We start from the raw sequence: 22,035 nt of genomic DNA, 5'->3' as shown, positions 1-22,035 counted from the left end.
ATAAATAGCATTTGAATATAATGATTATGATACAAGTGTGAGAAAAGAAGATTATATTATTAAGCTTGCATATCTAAATTATAATTAAAAGCCAAAAAAAAAAGATTTTAAAATTGGCGGGACGTCATACTTTTTTATTTGATTTTGATTTGACAAGCACGTGCTGGTATGCATCATATGTCATATGGCAACATCATATGTAACTAGTAAGTATCTTTTTTACAAAACTATATACAATATATTGGGAACAGTATTAAACGATTTCTAAGGGAGAGAGATTGTTTTATTTTGTGTTATATTTTTAGAATTACATTCGAGAAAAGATGAATTATTATTGTACGATGACACGATTGCATCGGTGAACGATAACCAATGGAGCTCATTACGTTGGAGTTAAGACCACGATTGCAATGCTGCAATGCATTTATTGCCGTGCGAAAAGATCTCTGTTTAAAAAATGTTCGAATTAAACTCCGGGAAAGTAATATAATATTAATACTCGGCGAAGACTGTCGCATAAATCTTTTGTTGCCACGTGTAAAAGTAATACCTACTTCTCTATCCATGTTAAATGTAATAAATAATTGGATTTGCTTTCGTTTACAAACGGCGCCGTTAGAATCTGTATTTGGATCATTCAGTACGGAAGTTGTGACTGATACAAATACATCAGTTCAATCGAGTAATAGTCCACTGGCATTTTTAGATAATATTAAATTATTGTTTAAAACGTCAGAATGTGTTATATTATGTACTTGTTGTAAAAATGTTCTTTCAAAATCGATTAATTTTAAAAGATTTTTATCTTTACCTGATCTAGAATGCGATCCGAATGAATGGTTCTGTTGTAAGCATAGCGTCAATGTTGTCACAAATATGCAGTCACAGGAATCTGATTATTTCTACGGCTCTTGTTTCTCTGTATTGCATAAAAATATTTTTGAAAATGTACATGTAGATAATAAAGCATTGACTTGTAATAAATGTTTATTACATGTAGGAACACTTCATGCAGATAGTTTATTCAAAATATGGAATTGTTGTGTAGATTATAAAGCACAAAATAGTGCACTGAATACTGTGGCTGCTACTGATCCCCTCAATGATTTTCTAATACTTATAAAAGAATCATTGAGCGAAATTTTAGGAGAAGAAATTATTTTGCAAACATTCGTTGGCAAACAAATTCATTGTCTTCTGATAAAACCGATGGATTGTAAATTAAATTTAATTACAGAGCCTAATAACAAAGTAATGAATAATAGTGACACTATTTCTTTACAGCAGAAATGTGTAGCCAAAGTTTTATATAAATATGGCTCAAGTAAAATCAGCACTACTACTAATTATTCGAATATTAAACATCTTGAAGTGGGTTTACCTATAATAGAAGCTGGTTTAAACTATTTGTTATCATCGACAAAACGACTGCCCCATGCTTATAGAACTGTTACTGTTGCTACAGACTGTTTTCTTGGTTATATTGTATTACAAGAAATTGTGAACTAAATATAATTGATCATAGAATAATATTGTGTATAATTTTTATAATAAAGAAATATTTACCTACTATTTATTATATACATTTTTTGAGAAGATAAAACTAATATATAAATCTCTTCGTCAAATAGAATATTTAAATTATTTATAATTTTATTAAAGATATCAAAAAGATTTAAAAGATATATTTAGATATTATGTTTCTAAGATATTAATAGATATAATAGAATATACTATTAATTTAAAATAAACATTCAATCAAGAATTTTGGATTATATTACTGACATTGCATGCATTATAATTAATAATGTGCATATACAAAATATATTCTACAATGCAATTTTATGTATCATAATATCAATAACTTATTTGATTGAGAATAAAATTAGAAATCTTTACCAGAAAAAAATTATGAAGAGAAATTTATACATTACAATAAAAATAAAGTATTAATTATTAATGATACATATCATATTTTTTGTGCACAAGAAATGCATAATTTTTTTATTTTAGAAATCTATAATTGTGAAATGTAGACCATTTATTATATATTGGAAATATGTATTTGCCAATATAAGAAATTTGCAAGTTGCGCAAAAATAATTCTATAATTCTATAATTCTACAATATATTTACATCTAATGACATCATAGAATAACTTTTGCATGCAATTTGTACAATACGATATACACAGATTTTGCATATATTGTACATATAATTCCGTTCTAAGAAATTTAGAATCAATAAATATTACATACATAAAAAAATGTCACATACATTTGAAATATTGATATAATAAAAGTTCGAAATCCTTATTTGTAAAATTATTCCGAGGATAAAGAAAAGGAAGAGATATAATTTTATATCGTAAAAATTTATATTATTGTTGACAAGATATGTTTATTATATATAAACTAAACTAAAACGTGACGTGAAAAGTAAAATAGCGGATAATATTGTGTCTCTTTTCTGATTGAGCTAACTAAATATGTGCATAAAATATTATGCATAAAAATATTTGATGAAATTATTCAGATACGTGAAAGTATTTTAAATTAAGCCTGATATTACATCTGTTATGGGCTCTTATTAGGCCATGATCTTTCCTCTAATATTGTGCTGTATCTGTTGTGTCATGTAATGTCATATTATACTACGTGACATTCATTTGATTATTAGAACTATATATTGTATCTATAAAGAGGTTTTATGTACATCCAACCACCGTCTTTGGTTTCCTTAAAAAGCTATTCAATAAAAATTTTTAAAAATGATTAATAATAATCATATGATAAATGAGTAGAAGAGATCAAATAAAAATTGCTCCTTACTTTCGTTTGCCACGCTATATTATTCTCCTTTCGAAATCGTGCCTCGTCCCGTTGTTTTTGCTCAATTGCACATTTTGCCGCTGTAGCTTTATCCATATCATTGATACGTAGACCAACTGTTACATCGCGCCAAACCTTTCGTGACTCGTACTCTTCTTGCTCGCATACTGTCTTAACCAATTTCCTCTCTGTACTAAGTTCTCTCACATCAGCAAAGATTTCACACCTCTGTAAAAAAAAAGACATTATAGCAATTAACTTTTATATTGTATATATATATAATAATTATATTGTATATTTTATAAATTTGTTAATAACTTATAAATTTACAGTAACTTATTACATACAATATTGAAACGCTCAAATTATTATAGCATTTACTCCTTATTAATTAATATCATGTTACTAACATAGTTAGTACATAGTTACTAATATAGTAACATAATATTAATAAACTCATGTTAATAACTATCATAATATTCCAACTTACACCATCCGACCACTTTGCTTCCATCGCACCGCTCCATTCTCCGTTTATAATAACAAACGGTTTTTTATCTCCTGCTTGAAATGCTTGACATGTAATCCGATTCCGTTTACCGCCGTAAAAAGGTTTCGTTAAAAATTCTACCGTTGCATGGTAGCCAGTTTCTAAACAATTTATTGTTACAGTTCCTCCTAGTTCTATCCATGGTATAGTGAGGATAGATCTGCCATAACCATTAGGAAAGGTTAGAACGTATTCCTCCCCGTGTTCTAGCACATTTACCCAACCCTTTCCCACATTGTGTACCCCTATACTTAAACCCAAGAACTTGCTCTTCGTCCAAACATGAGCTCCAAAACTAATTTTTTTTCCAACATGCTCAGCATAAAATGCACTAACTGCAAACATATAATAAATTGATAAGTCATTTTATATAGAAATCTACATAATTAGACAAAGTATTTGAATTAAAAAATATTTATACCTGGTGGATGATGAGAAACTTGTTCGGCAATAAAAGCAAGTTGATTTTCCTTGCACCATGGTACAGGACCATCTGATACAAGTTTGCCACTATAATCTGTAGCATTGTCAGAAGAATTAACGTTCAATATATTCCAATGACATCTAAAATTTTCACCTAATATGGGATTATATGGCTTTTTAGCTACACCAGATTTACGTCCTGCGTGAAAACTACACAAATACCAACGGATTACTTGTACCATTCTCTCTCGAGGTGTAGGCATATCTGCAATGCTAAAGGAAAAAAAACCATTACTTTCAAAAATTCATTATCCAAAGGCAAATGTAATAGTACGTTGAATAATTGTATTAAGTCAAATAATTAACAGTACCTCACAAACTGATCAGGATGAGCAAAGTAATCGGCATACATCTCAAGGAGTGATCTGCGTTCTAGGATAAATGTTGGTAAGGCAACTTTTGTCAAATCCATACCAATCTTCACTTGAGACAGAAGATGAGTCACAACCGAGCCATGACTCTCCATAGAATCCACTATAATAAAAAAAAAAGTATTAATGTATAAAACTTTTTGATGACAGTTTGACTTAATACTTTGTTATTTAAACTTTATATATTACTTACTTTCTGTTTCGCTTTCTTCTTCGTAAAGAGCTGCAACAGACATGCATTCACAATTTAAGGTATATAATAAATATTTACAAAGAAATATGAGGAGATCTCTAGGAAGTACTGTCAAAATTCGAATTCATAAATCTCTCTCATTATGACTAACAATATTATAACAAGATTTGTATATAAAAGTTCCGAATTTGCATAAACTTAACCTTTTTTATTGCACATATATATACCTGTACTAATATATAACTTACGACTTGAAGTTATGTCCAGCATATTGTCTTGTAAGGATAAACCAACTAGAATCCATTCCTAAGCTCCTTATTCCGAAGCATTAAACAGTTTCTGATTAACGCCAAGTATCTCGACGGATGCTCCGATTTAAAAGTAATAGAACGTAAAGTTCTGTCGGGATTCATTTTTCTTTTTCATTGCCATATCAATTAAATATGCACACCACACACTCTTTCTGTCTATTTTACTTATTTACTACTTTAAAAGAGACGTGAAACGTTCGCAAGAGTGTCTGCTCGAACGCTAATACGTCAAAGTAATATTCACGATCACAGAGAAATCAATAATGGACACGGCGGATAAAACAGCTGATTAGAATATACTAACAATAAAATACGACCTGTATTATCGACAATAGAACTATTGTATTGTTATATATAAATGCTACATCTCTCCTCTATAGCTTGTTATAATTGCATTATTTATTTAAGCAAATCATATATATGTATTTAATGACGATAATATTGTTAGACATGCAAGATATTTGTTATACATACTAGTCGAAAAAATTCAATTTCCTCATATACTCAAAGTTTTATAATATATATAAATATTTCACAAACTTACAGTTAGTACTTTACTTTACTTTAAAAATCATACATGTTACAAATAAAATAAATAAAAATAATTCCTTGAATAAATGTATTATTTTCTTTTTCAATTATTATAATAAAGTAATTTTGAAATACTTTTATATAATGAATAAATTATATTTGAATTATATAGTATTTTTCCTTTTATATGAGAATACTTTCCTTTTATATGTATTTATATATATGTATGTAGTTATTACGAGCAACACATTTTTTAATTCATTTAAAATCGATTTTTTTTCTATAATAACGAAGAAGATCATCTTTCGCGATTTGCTTCTATCTAAAAATAATTTTTATTAATATTTTTATAAAAAACACGAGAGCGTATTAACTGTGCGAGAAAAAAAATAATGGATAAAATTATTATATTTATGCAAATATCAACAAAATTTTTTGCATTATTAATAGACTACAATTCTAAACAAATTGATACATTTAGTAAAAAAACTAAAAAATAACCAAGAAACGCTATAAATGAATATATTGGATGATTATTTGTTCAAAGATTAAAACCAAAATTGCAAAAATAGATGTATAATAATATACTTGCATCAGATTTTAATTTTGATGATTTTTTAAATCAATTTATTAAAGACATCTGGAAGTAAATTAGATACCTTCCACTTTAATACACTCTAGTTTTGTAAATCAAATGTATATATATATATATATATATATATATATATATATATGTATATAAATGTATATAGTTTTAAAATAATGGTACTTTAAAATTATAAATATGCATTTTGCATACATTTATTATATATACAAAATTATTTTAAAACAAATTTTCTCCTTTCCACTCTGAATGTTTTGTTATTTTATTCTCAATTAGATATGTAATATTTATATCGAGATGTTATTTTTATAATTTAGTTTTAATTTTATAATTTAATTAATTTTATAATTTTCAGGTACAGATATCACAATTAACAGACTGTGTAACGCTGAATAGTAAATAAATTTGGGATTACATTTTGTTTATAAAATTATAACTTTTTATAACCAGCAGTAAAAAAAATGAAATTAATAACACGTAATAAAATATATATCAAAGTAAACGTGTTGACTCACCATCGTAATCTACTGACCCATCGCCTTTGATAGGAGGTAAAGGCGGCTCTTTGCGTTTATCTCCTGTACTGTTTTCCATGGATGAATACAATCGCTCTTTATCTTGACATCTAAAGAAAAATATATCTATACGTTATTTTGACATGTAATCTATGTGGAATATCTATGTGGAATATATTTGGAATATCTATGTGAAATATATTTGCATATGTAATTTTGTCAAATGCATTAAAATACCAGCGTTTTAGAAATTGCAATAAATATATTAAGACTTGTACGCTATATTACACAGACAAAGAAAGCGTTAACTCTATGTATTCTATATATTCTAATGTATAGATATTCTTATTTATTTTTTATTATTTGTTATTATCTATTATACTTGCAGAGTAATGTGATTCTGAACCATCGCAGTTGGTATTTCGTCCGCGGCATCGAAGTAATCGTCGTCCTCATCGGATGATGAGTATGAGAATTGTGGTACTGGTAAATTCCTGTCTACAACTGAAAATGTAAAGCAATGTTTCAATTAACATACAATTGAGATCGAAATAATTTGTTCAATTTATGTCAGAAATAAATGCTACATATGACATTAACCATTTGGTAAGATGGATACTCTTGGTTCCACACATTCAGAGCCTAATTCGATACCAGTTTGCACTGTCGTTTCAGGTGCTCCAGCTGCAACTAATATTAAATCTTAAAAATGCAGTTCTTCATCGACACGAATGCATTTATAAAATAATACACAATTAGAAATACAAGAAATATAAATAAAATCTTACCATGAGGGAGTTGAGGTAAAACATGTATAGAATTTGATGGTCCTCTATATATCCCGTTAACAGGTATTGCTGTGTTCTAGAAATATTAATCAATGCAAACATAATCATAATAATTACAACAATCAAAAAATAATGTATTGATATAGTAATTACCTTTGCAATTTGTAATTGGACAATGGTATGTTTAATGGAGTTAAGCATAGCATTAGCCTGTGACAAAATAGTAGAGTATTTCTTTTCTTCTTCTTCATTTTCTGCTGCATCTTTTTTGTCTTCAATTAATTTAATTTGTTCAATTAGGAGTTGAAGATAGACATCAGCCTCTGCTACTTTGCGATCAAAATCCTGTTTAGGAGGTAATTTTTTAGGGTCCCATTTCTATAACAATTAATTTTCTACATTATATTGTGCTTTACAACATTATTTTATGCAACAATCTTATTACATTATTTACGTTATGCGATAAAGAATATGATTATTATCAATTTAACAAGTTCTCTCTCTATTTCTTCATACCGTATGAGAATGTCGAAGTATCGTATCTTCTAGTGCACGAACCCAGCATTCCCTTTCTTCGCCATTACGTGTTTGGAAATGAAATGTTTTTGGATCATCCTTGCAAGAAGTTGTTGTGATAGTAAACGTACTGTCATCTTCATCGTCGATACCAATAATAGCACCTCTCAATCGGACGCAACCACGACGGGCTCCGCGCATCATTTTTTCTTTACTCTACAAATAAAAAGAAAAGTCATTAGAAATGCTAGGGATTACTCAGAAGAGAAGATGGAGCAAGATATCATATATGTATTGCGAAGGAAGAAAATAGGGCATAATCTATATTTAAAATGTAACCACGTATTCCTGCAGATGAATTACCGTATAATATGATAGAAGGCCAGCATTGTCATCCAAAACAAACCACCGATACTGCCATCCATTAACAACATTTGTCCACTTGCTGAGCGAGCCTTCCATCGTCGACATTTTTATATATCTATTGCTCGTTTATCGGCTTTAGCGAATTTCTACCGAATTCTTATAATCTCACGATACATATCTCAAAGAAAGAAAAGTCAGCTAGACTCGTGTGTATAGTGAAATATTACCGCGTCATTCTAATCTTCACAACAACAAATCGCACAGACGCGATAAACTGCATCTTTATACGATTTGAGGTTCAGCTCTTGGAATGCTGGTCCTTAAAAAATAAACAGAGAGCAAAGTTCGATGTCTGACACATAGGAATAATTAAACGGGACTATCAATCTAGTATCTTTCTTTAATAAATAAAAAGGTGAAAATTAATAGAGAACATATATCAATGAAAGGGGAATTGGGCACCGAGCCTTTAAACCATATACTACGTAGTTTTGAAGAAAAAAAATCGCTGTCGGATATCGGAACACAGCTGATTGTCCAATCGGAAGAACTCGTCTTCGAAAAAGAAATTCTCTGATTGGCTGGGACCTAACAGCGACATACGACGTATTTTAGAACACAGGCCTAAACTAAAATGTCGCGATGTAAAATGTTGGTCGAAATGAATTTTATCCATGGATTAAACTGAGGTTTGGAAACTTATTAGCTGTAATGAGAATTGCACGCTTTATTATAAAGAAAAAATAGAAGAACGCTTAATTGTAGTTGAGCTTCGTGCAATTATCTCTCTTATCTGTCACCTTGATTTAAGCAAAGGTACATTTTCTATGTATTTCATTGTAATATTTTACTAAGCTCTCTGATTGATTTAATCGCCGATTAATTTATTAAATATTAAATGATGTCTGCATTTTGTTAATATTTTTTAAAAATATAGATATAATTATTATTTGTTTGTTACTTGATAGATGGAAAGAGGAAAGATTAGATATGACAAGTAGCTAGAAGTTTTGATGTAAATAATTTTGTTATTTGACAGATGGAAAGAAAGATTAGATATGACAAGTAGCTAGAAGTTTTGATGTATAAATAATTCTAGCAATTGAATTAATCGTCGATTAAGTTAAAATGTGAGATGCAGTTTGTGAAATTAATGATAGCATGTGTCACATATTATTCCTTTTTTAAACATATTTAAAAATCTATCATCCTGTATTAAAGATTGTACTGTCATATACAGCTTTATGTATTATTATCAACATTTTTTATATGAAATTTGTTTTCATAATTTATTTTTATGAAATTTGTAGTTCTAACAATGACAACACCTATGTGTGAGGACGGCGGACCATTAAGGGAATGGGCACCACTTGCTGTCCTTTTACAACAAATACCTGCCAAAATACAAAATGGTATTTTTACACAAGATATTAGTTTTACCTGTATTGCTGCCCTCACCGAATTTATCGCCATTGGAACTAATCATGGGCTTGTCTACTGGTATAATAGAGAAAAGCAGGATCTGCAAAGATTACGTTGTGAGGTACTTGAGAATTTGTGGCTACTTAAAAAAATTGAACTTTAATTAGTTTGATAAAAATATGTTTCTCTTATCACAACAGAATGTAAATTCCAAAATCACAAGCATACAAGTAATATCTACAGTTGATTATATGGTTGCTGCTGGCAATGAACATGGTGTTGTCACAGTTTTTCAAATTCCCAAGAATGCACCTGATTCACTGCCAGAGAGTTTAAAACCAAAACAGAAAAAACAGGTAAATTATAAAAATATTTTATTATAAAAAAAAAAAAAAAAACTACATAAACTCTTTATTATTATTATTATTATTATTTACAAGGTGGAAAGATATAGCATAAGTGGTTTACACAATACTGCAGTGACAGCAGTAGAGTGGTCTAAAAATGGTATGAAGTTATTTAGTGGAGATAAAGATGGTTTAGTAGTCTTAACAGAGATTGATTTTTATATGGTATGTAAATATTTAAAAATCTATTTCGAATGTATTTCCCTTCTATAAATATGTGGATATCTCAACATTTTTTTCTTCTTTTGTAGCATTTATCGAAATCATCAAAATTATTAAATGAGAAATATTCTGTGGTACAATTGAGCTATCAACAGGGTTTACTACTAGTTTCAACTACATTACGTACAATTTTGGTGAATAGAAATGAAAACGGGAAGGTAACGCAAGTTGGCCAGAAAGAACGTAAAACGTTAGTGTAAATTCGATATTGTTATAATATAAATATTGGAGAAATGTGAAATAATGTTTCGATGTTTTAGACTAGGTAAACTAGGCGCAGTATTTGGTTCACGACAAAATTACGTACAGGAATCAGTAATCTATGCAAGTAGACCAGGATTGCGTTTATGGCAAGCTGATAAGATGGGGACTGTGTTGAAAACACTCATATTTAAGGTATTAAGAGCTAATATGTGTACTTATTACAGTTATATTAATCTCTTTATAATTCATATTATTAAATATTCTAAAAAGGATGCAGTTAGGTCAAGTCATACAGAAGTGACAGTATTAAATCCTGCACCCGAAGGCTCGAGAAAGAATCGCGGTGAACCTTCGTTCGGCATTGTATTGCCATTTTGTGATGATCTATTAGTAACATATTGTGACGATGTAGTCTATGTAGTAAATCCAAATACTATTGCAATAACATCGATTGTAAATGATTTACGGCGTGTTATCGATGTGGCTTGCACGAAAGACGAAATATTTATATTGGAAGGAGAAAGAAATATTTTGCGTATTGCCTATTATCCTGAAAATAATATTACATCAGGTATGTATATAATTACCGTCTCTGAGATATAATTAAATGGAAAGTTAATAATGCGCATTCTAATCATTTTATTTTATTACACAGGAGAAATAAGCAACACACTGGATCCTTTTTTGTCATTTGCTGAATATAGTAAACCTGTTACCAGTAGTATATTAGGATTAACTTCAAAATTAAAGGAAAGTAATATAGTACCAACTATTCCCTTTTCTAAAATTAATCCAACCAACATTATTGAATCTGTAGGGTAAGTAGTGAAAGATAATTCGATTTCTAATATGGCATCACACTTGCTAGAATTAAACATTATTTTTAATGTGAATAAATTAAAAGTAATCATTCACATTTCAGCATTTTACCAAGTGTTGCTGTTGGTACCGATGACAATGTAATTGCGAATGCGGAAGAAGCTGTGGAAATACCTGCAATAGTTCCAATAGATTTAAATACTACACTCATAACTGATATTAATAAAATACCGGAACACAACGATACTAGTAAAAGAAAAAATGCAGAAGACAAGAGCAACGATCGTCGGGAGATATTCCAAAAAATTGGCCAACAGGCATTCGAGGACGTTGTTTTCACGCCTGAAAGAAAACAGAAAAACTCTCGGAGTAAAGTAATTAATGGAAGCGAGAGTGTCACATCGCCACATGACACTAATAATTTATCGAGTAGTTTAGGTATTGATCATGTAAATATTAACAGGACAACGACGACTTATTCCTCTTTAATGCAACTGAGTCTCGATGACGATTTTATATTGAAATCCGATCGAGATTTAGAAACAATTCAACGAGATGTAGAAGATAAGGAGAAATTGTTAGCAGATGTTCTTGATTTTGACTTGTCCAAGTACATGAGTAGTCGAATAAACAAAGATGATTCAAATACATCCAATCATATCGATACCATAACATGTATCAATTGTAATGTACATTCCAACACTGCATTGAATGAAGAACAGGATGCGAACAAGGAAAACGAGAATATCGAAGTGAGTGATCTTACAGGAACAGAATCGGGGGAGGAAGATGTCAGCTATCGCACTGAACTAAAACGACTGGAAGATCTCGGAGAATGCAGAAAGACTCTTTTACAAAATAAGCTGGACGATATTCCACACATTAATTTTGATCTTCGACAAGTACCATCGATGCATCGGGACGAATTAGAACATCAATTTAATGGTAGATTAGAATATTAAAGAACATATGTCATATTTATTATATATCATAGATTATTATAAAATATCCTTGTGTTTGTAGCTTTGGCAAAGGAATGTGCCACATCCGTTATTCTCGAGGAAGAAGATTGGGTTTTGGTCAAAGATGATATACCTTCAATCACAATGTTTTAAACAAGAGTTGCTTCACATCTTATATATACAAAAGTATGTCATTGTTAAACAATAATAAATAATTATGTGATGCACGATAGCAGCAATTAGTAATCTTTTCATTATAAACTTTTTTTTTCTTTTATTTTTTTCTTTCTTTTCTTTTAATACGTGTCTTATTGATAGAAAAAGGATTGAACTTTTTTGAACTGTTATCATCGACGATTTGTAAATTATTATATTGCACAAAAATATGTATTATGTTTCGAGTAATTCATAATTTTAGATATAAATATTTGGCATATGAAATAAAGTATTATAAAATAAGTAATTACAAAATAATGCATAATAATCTAATTTTGGAAGATGCACGATTTGAAATTATTTTCACTATAGTAAGCAAAATTATATTTTATATACAAAAGAATTATCGATATTGAAAAATAATATTAATCATTGCCTTAATATTGTAATAATGAATGTTATTAATACTTTTGCGATTTTTTAATAGTCATATGTATTATATAGTATATTTAATAGTTAATAGAAATATTATTTACTAAGTTTATAAAATTAAAATCATGTTGAGATATATCTAATTGTAAATGTCTCCTCTAATTTGTATATATATTGCAACAATTATGTTTATATATAAAAATTGTGTTGCAATATTCAATATACATATTTTTGCATAATTAAATAGTATAATATCCTAATTGCAATGTCCATATATATATTTTGTCAAATACTCGAAATTGGGCTATTCATCTATATCTATTTTGGAAATTGATACAAGTAAACTATTAAACTTGTGTAAATTTGTGTATACCTACTTATTGGCACTTTTATATTATAAATTTGTAAGCTTTTGTACAAAAATAATTATCTTAAAAATATGAGACTCGACAATATCTTTTGACATTATCTACTTATTACTTTGATACTTATATTGTTCATTTATATCTAATTTTGTAATATATGTTTATTTGTGACTCAAAGCAGCAGAAATAGTACATAAATATGAGAGATTTATGTGGTTTTAAAATAAATCATTTTACTACACATCAATTAGTACATTGTAATATATGAAAAATATAAATTGTGTTAATGAGTATCAAAACACTTATATGTGCAATTGTATTAAATGATTATCAACTTCATCAACTGAAATAAAAATTATAATTTAAAATTGTATCATATACATTTTTATATTTTCTCCTGTCATGCATAAAATGCAAAAAATAATCATTGAATTTACATTAATGTATATTTTATTTACTATTTAATCTTTTACACATTTAAATATATTTCTGCGTGAATAAAGAATAATTTATTTCATTACTTCATATAACTGATCTTGATTACGCCGTAGCTTGGATGAGATCAGTGTATTTTTTAATTTTACTAGCGACACTCATATCAACATATTTGTCACCTATTGAGACCACCATGCCACCAATAATTGAAGGATCTACTTTAGCAGTGAGTAAGATAGTTTGACCTTTCTTCAAGAAACCTTTTAGAGCTGATTCTAATTTACTCTTTGTATCTGGATCAAGTGGTTTTGCACTAACAACTTCACACACCACCTCTCCTCTGTTTGCAGCCATAATCAGTTTATACAAATTAATGATTTGATTGACTTTTGCCAATCGGCCATTCTCTGCAAGTATTGTCAACAGATTTGCAGTAGCTGGATTTATGTTAACTTTGCTTCCAATAGCCTTAAAAGCTTCCGCCTTATCTTTTCGTTTTATTGAAGGATCCTTCACAAAGTCTCTTAATTTGATGTCTGTTTTCAAGAGATCCTAATTTAGACAATCACAAATTACACATTTCAAAATACAATACAATAATCAATATATTTTCTACTTATATAATTATACCTGAAAAGTCACCAAATCCTTTTCTACTGCATCTAAAGTTTTCTGTTTAGATGCAGCTGAGTAAAGAGCCGTCGCATACCTGCCTTCTAATCCAAAAACTTGAATTGGGGGCTAGAAAAAAAATGATTATATACATATAAATAAATATTTACAGAACTCATAAGTATTATAAAATACTACAAAATAAATATGAAAACTGTGCGAATCAATTCTTTTGAAAAGTTTATAAGAACTTTGAGCTTATCAGCTGTTCAAAGCCATTTAAAAAAATTAAATACCTTCACCAGCTGCTGTGCGACAGAGGACGCAGAAAAAGTTCGTATCTGAAACAAAAATTATTCATATCATTGACAGATAGTGTCAAAATAAGTAGCAATATAGCAATATAAGGAGCAATAAATCTTCCAATCGCATATATGAATATATTTTAACAATGTATTGTACAGGCAGAAAATTAATTTTTCATAATTCGGTGCATGCAATTTCATTATATTTCAATATCCAAATGCATATCTACTTACAATTATTTTACTAATAGACATTTTTATGAATCTCACAGCAGCTCGCAGAAATTGAGAAGAAAGATATATATAAGCTAATGTCACACACACACTATTATATAATAAATGCTTCCATTTACACGAATACTAATGGTGGATTTACATTGCGTTCGATATCTGACGTATGTCCGATAGCCAATAGAGGAGCTTGTTTTCTAGTGATTTAGAAACGAAAGTTTTCTATTGGACATCTCATATTGGACGTGTAATGTGAATCCTGCATAAGCCTGTCCTTAACAAATTATGTGATTTTCTGTACTATATTGTATTTACGTGTAATCAACTGTAAATCATAAATAAATACAGATCAAACATGAGATTATCACGATTATTACAAACTTTCGAAAAATATGTTAATATATTTTCAACAATGAATATACATACGAACCAACAATATGGGAATTTTATTTTATTTAAGAGATTGTGCTCATCGAACTGTTTGGAAAAAAAAGAATCGAATCTGTATCGGCAATTATATGCAAAAATATTAGCATGTGGTCCTATAACGCTCGCAGAATATATGAAAGAGATTTTGACTCATCCCACTGCGGGTTATTATACAACTAAAGATGTAATTGGACAGAAAGGTGATTTTACAACTTCTCCAGAAATCAGTCAACTTTTTGGAGAAGTATGTAATTTTTATTATATATATATATATATATATATATATATATATATATATATATTATATTTACTATTTCATAATTAAATTAGTGATTATATGAAGGATTTACAGACTTTGATATTTGTGACTAAAAATTCAAATTTTCTTTTTTTATGTATACTATTATTAGAACAAAATATTGCATAGAAATGAAGGAATTATTTATGTTAATTATTATTAATAGATTATAGCAGTCTGGATAATCAATGAGTGGAGGAAAATTAACAAAGGATCTATCCAACTTGTAGAATTAGGCCCAGGAAGAGGTACTTTGATCAGTGATATATTACGGGTATATCTGCAGTATTGTTATTTGCAAATTAAATATATAAGTGAGAAAATTATATGACTGCTTGTTTTTCAGGTATTCAAAAAATTAAATGTTTCAAATAAGGTATCGGTTCATTTAGTGGAAGTTAGCCCTGTTTTATCTATGATTCAAGCAGAGAAATTATGTACTAAAAGCACCGATACTGAACTAAGAGTTAATGAAAACCAGAAAAATTCTGTCACACATTACAGAGAAGGTGTTACAAAAGATAGAATAAAGATATATTGGTATTATAATATCAATGATGTTCCTAGAGAGTTCAGTGTATTTATTGCACAGGAATTTTTTGATGCTCTACCAATACATAAGTTCCAGGTATTCAAATCAGAATGTTAATATATTAATATTAGTATATAAAATGTGCATAAAGGATAATTGTGACAAAAGCTGACATTTAATTTTAGAAGACTGACAAAGGTTGGAGAGAAATCTTAGTGGATATAATACAGGAAGCTAAACAAGAAAAATTTCGATATGTACTTTCGCAATCGCCAACAGCTGCTTGTAAAGTATACGTATCTGTAAGTATTTATTTATATTATATTACAGTATTTAAGTTCTATGAACTTAAGATAGATTAATATAAAATCTTCCAGCCAAATGAGAAAAGGGAGCATGTGGAGGTAAGTCCACAGTGTGCTATAATAATAGATTATATGTCCCAATTTTTATGGGAATGCGGAGGCTTTGCTTTAGTGATTGATTATGGTCACGAAGGAGAAAAAACTGACACGTTTCGTGCATTCTATCAACACAAATTACATGATCCCTTGTTAAATCCTGGAACAGCAGATCTAACTGCTGATGTTGATTTTTTATCAATGAAAGAGGTTGCAGAGAAAGATAATAGATTAATAACATTTGGTCTAGTAACGCAAAAAAAATTTCTGAAAAGCCTTGGTATTGATTTACGATTAAAAATGATTTTACAAAATGCTACTAACATTCAGAAGCAACAAATTGAGTCAGGCTATCATATGATAACCGATGAAGATAAAATGGGAAATTGTTTTAAAGTATTATCTTTCTTTCCTTTTGTCTTGAAAGACCATTTAAAAAAATGGCCAGTAGCAGGATTTGAGAAAGATTAAATGCAATCTTGAATTGTGTGTTTTTACATATGAGAATTTTGATATTTACATTTTTCTAATTAATTATATAAATTATACATATACAGGACATATACATATTGGGCTACAAGTAACATTGTAGAGAAGTAAATTTATGTAAATAAGATTTGTATATATGTCTATATATGTATATAGTATATTGATCGTATGCTTGTGTAAAATTTCTGTTATACAATTTTTAATAAAATGAAATAATTATGCTCTATCTAGATTTATAAATCGGAAAAAATCTGAAACTTTTTCGAGTATAATAATTAAATATCTTCTAATTGTGAAGAATTATGTTTTTTCCATATTTCTGTAAACTTTAACATTTTTGCTCTTTGTTCATCAAAACTCTGTCTTTTTGGTCTTCGCCATAGATTACAATCCAAATCCAGCATACCGCCTATTATTTCCTAGAACAAATTGAAAATAAAATATATTTACAACATATCAGTTCACATTTGCATAAAAAATTATAAAACTTTAGAAAGAGAGAGAAATTTAAATTTTCTTATCTTACTTCGGCAAAATTCTTCGGAAACATTTCTTCATCCTCAATTACATGAGCATAACCGGGGTATGAGGCAAACTCTACCATAAAATATGATAAACCATTCGGTACAGCATGACGTATATCTTTATTTTTAAGGTCAACAATTTTCTTGTTAATAGACCATTCAGTTTCGCATTCCAATAAAGCTTTCTATTAAAAAATTGGAGATGTTATATACAGTTTATTTTAATTACTCTGATGAGTAGAGTATTTTTTTTAATTATAATGCAATGATATATTTACCTTAAAGTACATTGGTGCTGATTCACCAATTTCTTTTGGTAGCGGAATACACTCTAATTGCATATGTGAAAATTTACGACGCTTTTTATATACTTCAAAAAATATCGGATAAAGATCTTCTTTCATAAACATCTTTATCAATTTTCCTTTAAATTCCTGTAAAAAACGCGTATCATATTATTTTGGTGTAGAACAGCTAGATGTTATAAAATTATAATAATTCGTTATAATTTTATACAATAAATTATATAATGAAAAATGACCTTGAGTTTATACCATACATCTTCGTCTAATTGCAACTGACAAGCTACATGTTGTATAGGTGTTAATACACATTGATTAGTAGTCAAGGAAGTATAAGCAGGTAGACTTAAGCAAATCATAGAATCCATTGTAACTATCATGTGCTTCAACATATTTTTCGAATCCAAGCACCACGAACAATTTTCCATTGAGCTAGATAAGTGCTTGTGCTCCTTAATTGCGTGCGAACGATCTCGTTTATCTTGCTTCACTTCCGAATCTGTTCGTGCGATTTGTTGTTCGAACATATCATCTACATGATCTGTTTTCTGCAAAAGGATATAAAAAATTTATTTTGAGTTTTAACATTTATAATTTATTAAATTTATTCAATTACCTTAGCAATAAGCTTAGTAAATACCGCGTCATCTTCGTTTGTGAATCTTCCTTTCTCTCGTTGAAACTGCAATAAAAATTTATATTATATCATGTTAGAAAAATTTATATTATTTCCTCTAACCAGTAATCAGTATTAATCACTTTAATTACTCACCATTTCTTGTAAGGAATATTTATCATCATCTGCGAAATAGCGTACTCTCTCGCCAGAGATATGTGTCTCCGCAGGTTTCTTCTTTCTACGACTTTCTGCAAACTGCTTAGATTGACTTCTGGGTTGAATTGGTCTTGCAACACCTAGCACAAAGTTTCGTATTACTTTTAATTATAATCACAAATTTTTACATTTGAAAAGAAAAATACACACCTTTTGCATCAGTTTTTGTAAGAATTACAGTTTCCTCTTGTACATTAGTATTATTCGCCGCAGCAAGTTTTCTTGCCTGCTCTAATTGCACTTTAAGCTGAGCTGCCAATTCCTAGATGAATAAAATAATTTCGATAAATATAAAAAATTTACACACTGAAATAAATTTAAAAAGTATAATAAATAATAATGTAATAGCTTACATTATCTCCCATTATTTCAGCTTTAATAATTCTTGCTCCTAATTTGTTCATTTCTGCTTCTGTTAAAATAATATTTGTGTTTTTATCCATCTTATTTGTGTTACTAATATCCTCTGTTTTGGTTTCTCTCAACTTTGATAATTCAATTAATTCAGATTCATGCTTTCTCTCATCACTTTGATCTTTTTTCCAATTTTTAATACGATTACTAGCAGATTTATGTGTAGTTTGTTGATAATAATCGTCGCTATCTTTGGGTCTTTGATAGCTAGCCTTTTTTTCTATGTGACGTGAGAAATACTCAGAGGTACTATATTTTCCAGTACGTTCTCTACTTCTAGATCTAGACCTCGAACGATTTCTTAATCTTGAACTGGAAGTTCCATGCAAATATTTGTTACGTCTATCATTGTAATGTTTCTTCTGTTCAGCATTTGATATTTTTTCTGCTTTGATTATCATTGATTGTATAGTTTCTAGAGACTGTAAAAAATATTTACTTATATTTATTTATATTATTACTTATATCATTAACAAATTAATTTAGAGCATTATTATATTATGTTTTAATTAACTTACACCCCAACGTTCTGCAGCCACTTCTTCCAGAGTTTTACCATCTCTACGAGCTTGTTCCTCAGCACGCCAAAGACTTTTTTTTAGCCAGTTTGCATCCAAAACTTGTGGACTATCAAATTTTCCTTGGCTAATTTGAGGTAATCCATCACCTCCACCTTTCCAGTATGGATTTAATTCTCTATCACTTTGTCCTGGTCTATCCAGGAGATTTTTGGTTTTATCTTCTTCTTTTCTATTCGATTTTTGTTTTTTTATATCAGATTTTGATAGATTTGGAAGAAAACTTTCCACATTCATCCATTCATCTCTTTTAAGCGGATTTTCTTGTGCCTCATTATTAACAAGATTTTCAGTGTTATGCGAAGAAGTTTGGTCTTCAACTGTTTTTTCTACCCATTGAAATTTATCACTGTCATCAGTTTCCTATAAAATATGATTTTATATAATTTATATAATACATTTTCACATATATTAACTATCAATTACAAACTTTTTGATACTCACACTACTTGAAGATGAATATTTTCTCTTTTTCTTATGTTTTTTATTCTTTTTATCAATTTTTCTCTTTTTAGACTTTTTGCTCGATTTTCTATGCACAGATGAGGCAATATCTTTATTGCTAGGTTTTACCTCGTCAATTTGCTGTGTACAAGTGGCTAATTGTTCCTGTAAATAATACAATTATAATTATATATAGAAAATATTTATAACAAGTAAAATATATAGAGCATTATTCAAAATAAAAACATTATTATTCAAAAAATGTAATATTGCAAAATTTGAACAAAAGAGTAATAGTATCAATTTTTTATGCTATTTATATTTATATATATTTATGCAGAGAAGAATAAAGTAAATGATAATTACCATAACTGCAAGATTTACACAAATTGTAAACTATAATAAAACACCTAACTTTTGTATTTGTCAATGATTAAAAAATTCTTTTGATCAACGTAGATATTTATATATTCCAAAAAATCTTTTTTTAAAGTATTTTCACAACATATGAGAGAGAGAAAACAGTTTTTCGATATAAATTATAACATTCTAAAAGATTGTAATAATAGGTTAGATTTCTGTTTACGTCCTGCACAATCAGTTGCAACTGCACGTTTAATTTGAGTCGTGTGGTCGAAGGATATTTTGCTATTCAAAATGATGCGATTTGAAGAAGAAGGCGAAAGGTTGAAAGACAAATCTCGTTGTGCAAATATTCGCGCTGATTTAAAAATGTGTTTGCTTCAAAGTAACTGCTGCAAAATTGTAAGTAAATACAAAATCATTACCGTTATAACCTAGCATAATATACATATTCTTATATACGAGGATAAAAATAAGAGTAAATTTTATAAGAAATAAGACATAAGTTTTATAAAAAAGACAAGACATTTTATTCTCTAATTTTTTTTATTTGTCGATCGATGTAATAAATAAATATCGACTAAGACATCCATTGATATCCAATTTCTATATTGTACTTCAATTTCCGATTTTCAAACAAGTCTTTTATAAATTCAGAAACATATAAGCATAAATTAATATAAGTATGTCATTTTTTCTTTACAGGACAAGCGTACTCCTAGAGAATGCCTTAGGACATACGATAGCTCAGTACCTGACGAATGTTTTGCCTTACGAAATACATTCTTTGATTGCAAACATTCTACAGTAAGTATAAACAAATTTGTATATTAAATTGCAGGTATTAGGAGAAGAAAGTGCGACATACTTTTTTTCAGATAAATATACGTAAAATTTATATGTATTTCTGTAGTTTATTTCTCTTTCATTTTTTTTATCTTTTCATAGATTGATGGCAGACGGCGATTTAGAGGTCCTAAAGGATATTAATTGTCTAATAATATGTATTTATGTATATATTTGTATGTAATTTTATTATATATATAATTACATATATATTTTAACTATTAATAAATAATTGTGTTTCTTTAATGTAATTTAGGAAGAAATATCTATGTAAATATGAACAGATAAGCTAATCTAACTTGTTGATGAGAAAGGGGAAATAAACTATGATATTAGAAGTAATTTATTATTATCTTCGTTATATTCGTTGTGTGTACATGATTTAATAAATCTATCATACTTAAGAAGTAGTAATGTGTCATGAATATTATACAATTCATTGTATTTGTTTATGTACTGTGATACAATTTTCAAAGAAATTCTTGTTTTTGTTTTTTTTTTAAGATAATTTCTTTGCCAGATTTAATTGAAAATATGATGTTTTATATGATAAAGTAGCAAAGCTACCTTAAAGAGGCATTATTCTTCTATAAATCTATATAGAGCATAAATCTTTTTTGTAGAGTCAAACAAGAGATGTATTTCTTTTTGAAGAATAAAAGCTATCGTACTTTAACTCTTTCAGTGTTCCTATGTCATAATTCAGATTAATTTTATGAAAATATAAACTGATTTTCTTCTGGTTTACTGTATTAAATATATAATAAACCACATGTATAGTCAATACAAATGATAATACAGCAAAAAATAAGTCATCTTTTTAATAATAAAATAAAATGAAATATTATGTAGAAGAAATAAGATTTTAAGTTTCTCATATTTAATCTGTTTCTGAAAGAGTTAAATGTGATGTCCAATCTCTCTTTTCTTAATATTAAAATTTCCTATA

General features: G+C 28.5%; 7 protein-coding genes across 12 annotated transcripts; 4 read left to right on the top strand and 3 right to left on the bottom strand.

Annotated features, from left to right (window-relative positions):
- The first annotated feature begins 372 nt into the window (after nt 1-372).
- LOC145937379 (uncharacterized) lies at nt 373-1,530 on the top strand. The gene has a single exon (XM_083040399.1). The coding sequence runs from the start codon at nt 373-375 to the stop codon at nt 1,507-1,509; it is 1,137 nt and encodes a 378-aa protein (XP_082896525.1). The 3' UTR covers nt 1,510-1,530.
- Nucleotides 1,531-2,358: 828 nt separating this feature from the next.
- On the bottom strand, nt 2,359-8,541 carry LOC145937023 (oxysterol-binding protein-related protein 9). 2 transcript variants are annotated; one of them, XM_083039762.1, is made up of 13 exons: nt 8,057-8,541; nt 7,694-7,909; nt 7,331-7,522; nt 7,178-7,253; nt 6,990-7,079; nt 6,776-6,893; nt 6,390-6,499; nt 4,429-4,458; nt 4,176-4,338; nt 3,803-4,077; nt 3,322-3,716; nt 2,832-3,059; nt 2,359-2,747 (listed from the first exon to the last, which is right to left on the bottom strand). In XM_083039762.1, exons 1-13 carry the CDS (start codon nt 8,162-8,164, stop codon nt 2,682-2,684), a joined length of 2,067 nt encoding a protein of 688 aa, XP_082895888.1. In that variant the 5' UTR covers nt 8,165-8,541; the 3' UTR covers nt 2,359-2,681. The 2 variants fall into 2 exon arrangements, with proteins under 2 accessions (XP_082895888.1, XP_082895887.1); XM_083039761.1 differs by having other exon boundaries at nt 7,331-7,555; nt 8,057-8,540.
- A 127-nt stretch (nt 8,542-8,668) lies between these two features.
- On the top strand, nt 8,669-12,671 carry LOC145937022 (WD repeat-containing protein CG11141). Of its 4 annotated transcripts, XM_083039759.1 has the most exons (11): nt 8,671-8,875; nt 9,370-9,602; nt 9,682-9,837; nt 9,922-10,053; nt 10,140-10,300; nt 10,371-10,506; nt 10,585-10,885; nt 10,970-11,132; nt 11,237-11,571; nt 11,902-12,078; nt 12,157-12,671. In XM_083039759.1, exons 2-11 carry the CDS (start codon nt 9,378-9,380, stop codon nt 12,246-12,248), a joined length of 1,878 nt encoding a protein of 625 aa, XP_082895885.1. In that variant the 5' UTR covers nt 8,671-8,875; nt 9,370-9,377; the 3' UTR covers nt 12,249-12,671. The 4 variants fall into 4 exon arrangements, with proteins under 4 accessions (XP_082895886.1, XP_082895884.1, XP_082895885.1 ...); XM_083039760.1 differs by lacking the exon at nt 12,157-12,671 and having other exon boundaries at nt 8,669-8,875; nt 11,237-11,817; nt 11,902-12,035; XM_083039758.1 differs by having other exon boundaries at nt 8,670-8,748; nt 11,237-12,078; nt 12,157-12,670.
- An 809-nt stretch (nt 12,672-13,480) lies between these two features.
- Nucleotides 13,481-14,747, bottom strand: Atpsyno (ATP synthase subunit O, mitochondrial). Its single transcript, XM_083039763.1, has 4 exons — nt 14,635-14,747; nt 14,392-14,436; nt 14,114-14,224; nt 13,481-14,035 (listed from the first exon to the last, which is right to left on the bottom strand). Exons 1-4 carry the CDS (start codon nt 14,653-14,655, stop codon nt 13,589-13,591), a joined length of 624 nt encoding a protein of 207 aa, XP_082895889.1. The 5' UTR covers nt 14,656-14,747; the 3' UTR covers nt 13,481-13,588.
- A 179-nt stretch (nt 14,748-14,926) lies between these two features.
- On the top strand, nt 14,927-16,890 carry LOC145937775 (protein arginine methyltransferase NDUFAF7, mitochondrial). 2 transcript variants are annotated; one of them, XM_083041150.1, is made up of 5 exons: nt 14,927-15,244; nt 15,525-15,632; nt 15,705-15,986; nt 16,076-16,192; nt 16,268-16,890. In XM_083041150.1, exons 1-5 carry the CDS (start codon nt 14,987-14,989, stop codon nt 16,760-16,762), a joined length of 1,260 nt encoding a protein of 419 aa, XP_082897276.1. In that variant the 5' UTR covers nt 14,927-14,986; the 3' UTR covers nt 16,763-16,890. The 2 variants fall into 2 exon arrangements, with proteins under 2 accessions (XP_082897276.1, XP_082897275.1); XM_083041149.1 differs by having other exon boundaries at nt 14,927-15,304.
- A 34-nt stretch (nt 16,891-16,924) lies between these two features.
- On the bottom strand, nt 16,925-20,381 carry LOC145937769 (CWF19-like protein 2). The gene is made up of 11 exons (XM_083041125.1): nt 20,244-20,381; nt 19,878-20,042; nt 19,374-19,796; nt 18,795-19,277; nt 18,592-18,703; nt 18,379-18,521; nt 18,223-18,288; nt 17,846-18,154; nt 17,583-17,738; nt 17,307-17,489; nt 16,925-17,199 (listed from the first exon to the last, which is right to left on the bottom strand). Exons 1-11 carry the CDS (start codon nt 20,244-20,246, stop codon nt 17,056-17,058), a joined length of 2,187 nt encoding a protein of 728 aa, XP_082897251.1. The 5' UTR covers nt 20,247-20,381; the 3' UTR covers nt 16,925-17,055.
- A 126-nt stretch (nt 20,382-20,507) lies between these two features.
- On the top strand, nt 20,508-21,590 carry LOC145937780 (cytochrome c oxidase assembly factor 5). The gene is made up of 3 exons (XM_083041154.1): nt 20,508-20,642; nt 20,946-21,047; nt 21,189-21,590. The coding sequence occupies exons 1-3, from the start codon at nt 20,535-20,537 to the stop codon at nt 21,228-21,230; spliced, it is 252 nt and encodes an 83-aa protein (XP_082897280.1). The 5' UTR covers nt 20,508-20,534; the 3' UTR covers nt 21,231-21,590.
- Nucleotides 21,591-22,035: the final 445 nt, after the last annotated feature.

This window comes from Prenolepis imparis, unplaced genomic scaffold (assembly GCF_030444845.1).
Source record: "Prenolepis imparis isolate NDT839.2.m4 unplaced genomic scaffold, iyPreImpa1.0 SCAF_6, whole genome shotgun sequence".
Lineage (NCBI taxonomy): Eukaryota > Metazoa > Arthropoda > Insecta > Hymenoptera > Formicidae > Prenolepis > Prenolepis imparis.
The sequence above is the reverse complement of the archived record's forward strand: the minus strand, read 5'-3'. Positions and strand labels throughout refer to the sequence as shown.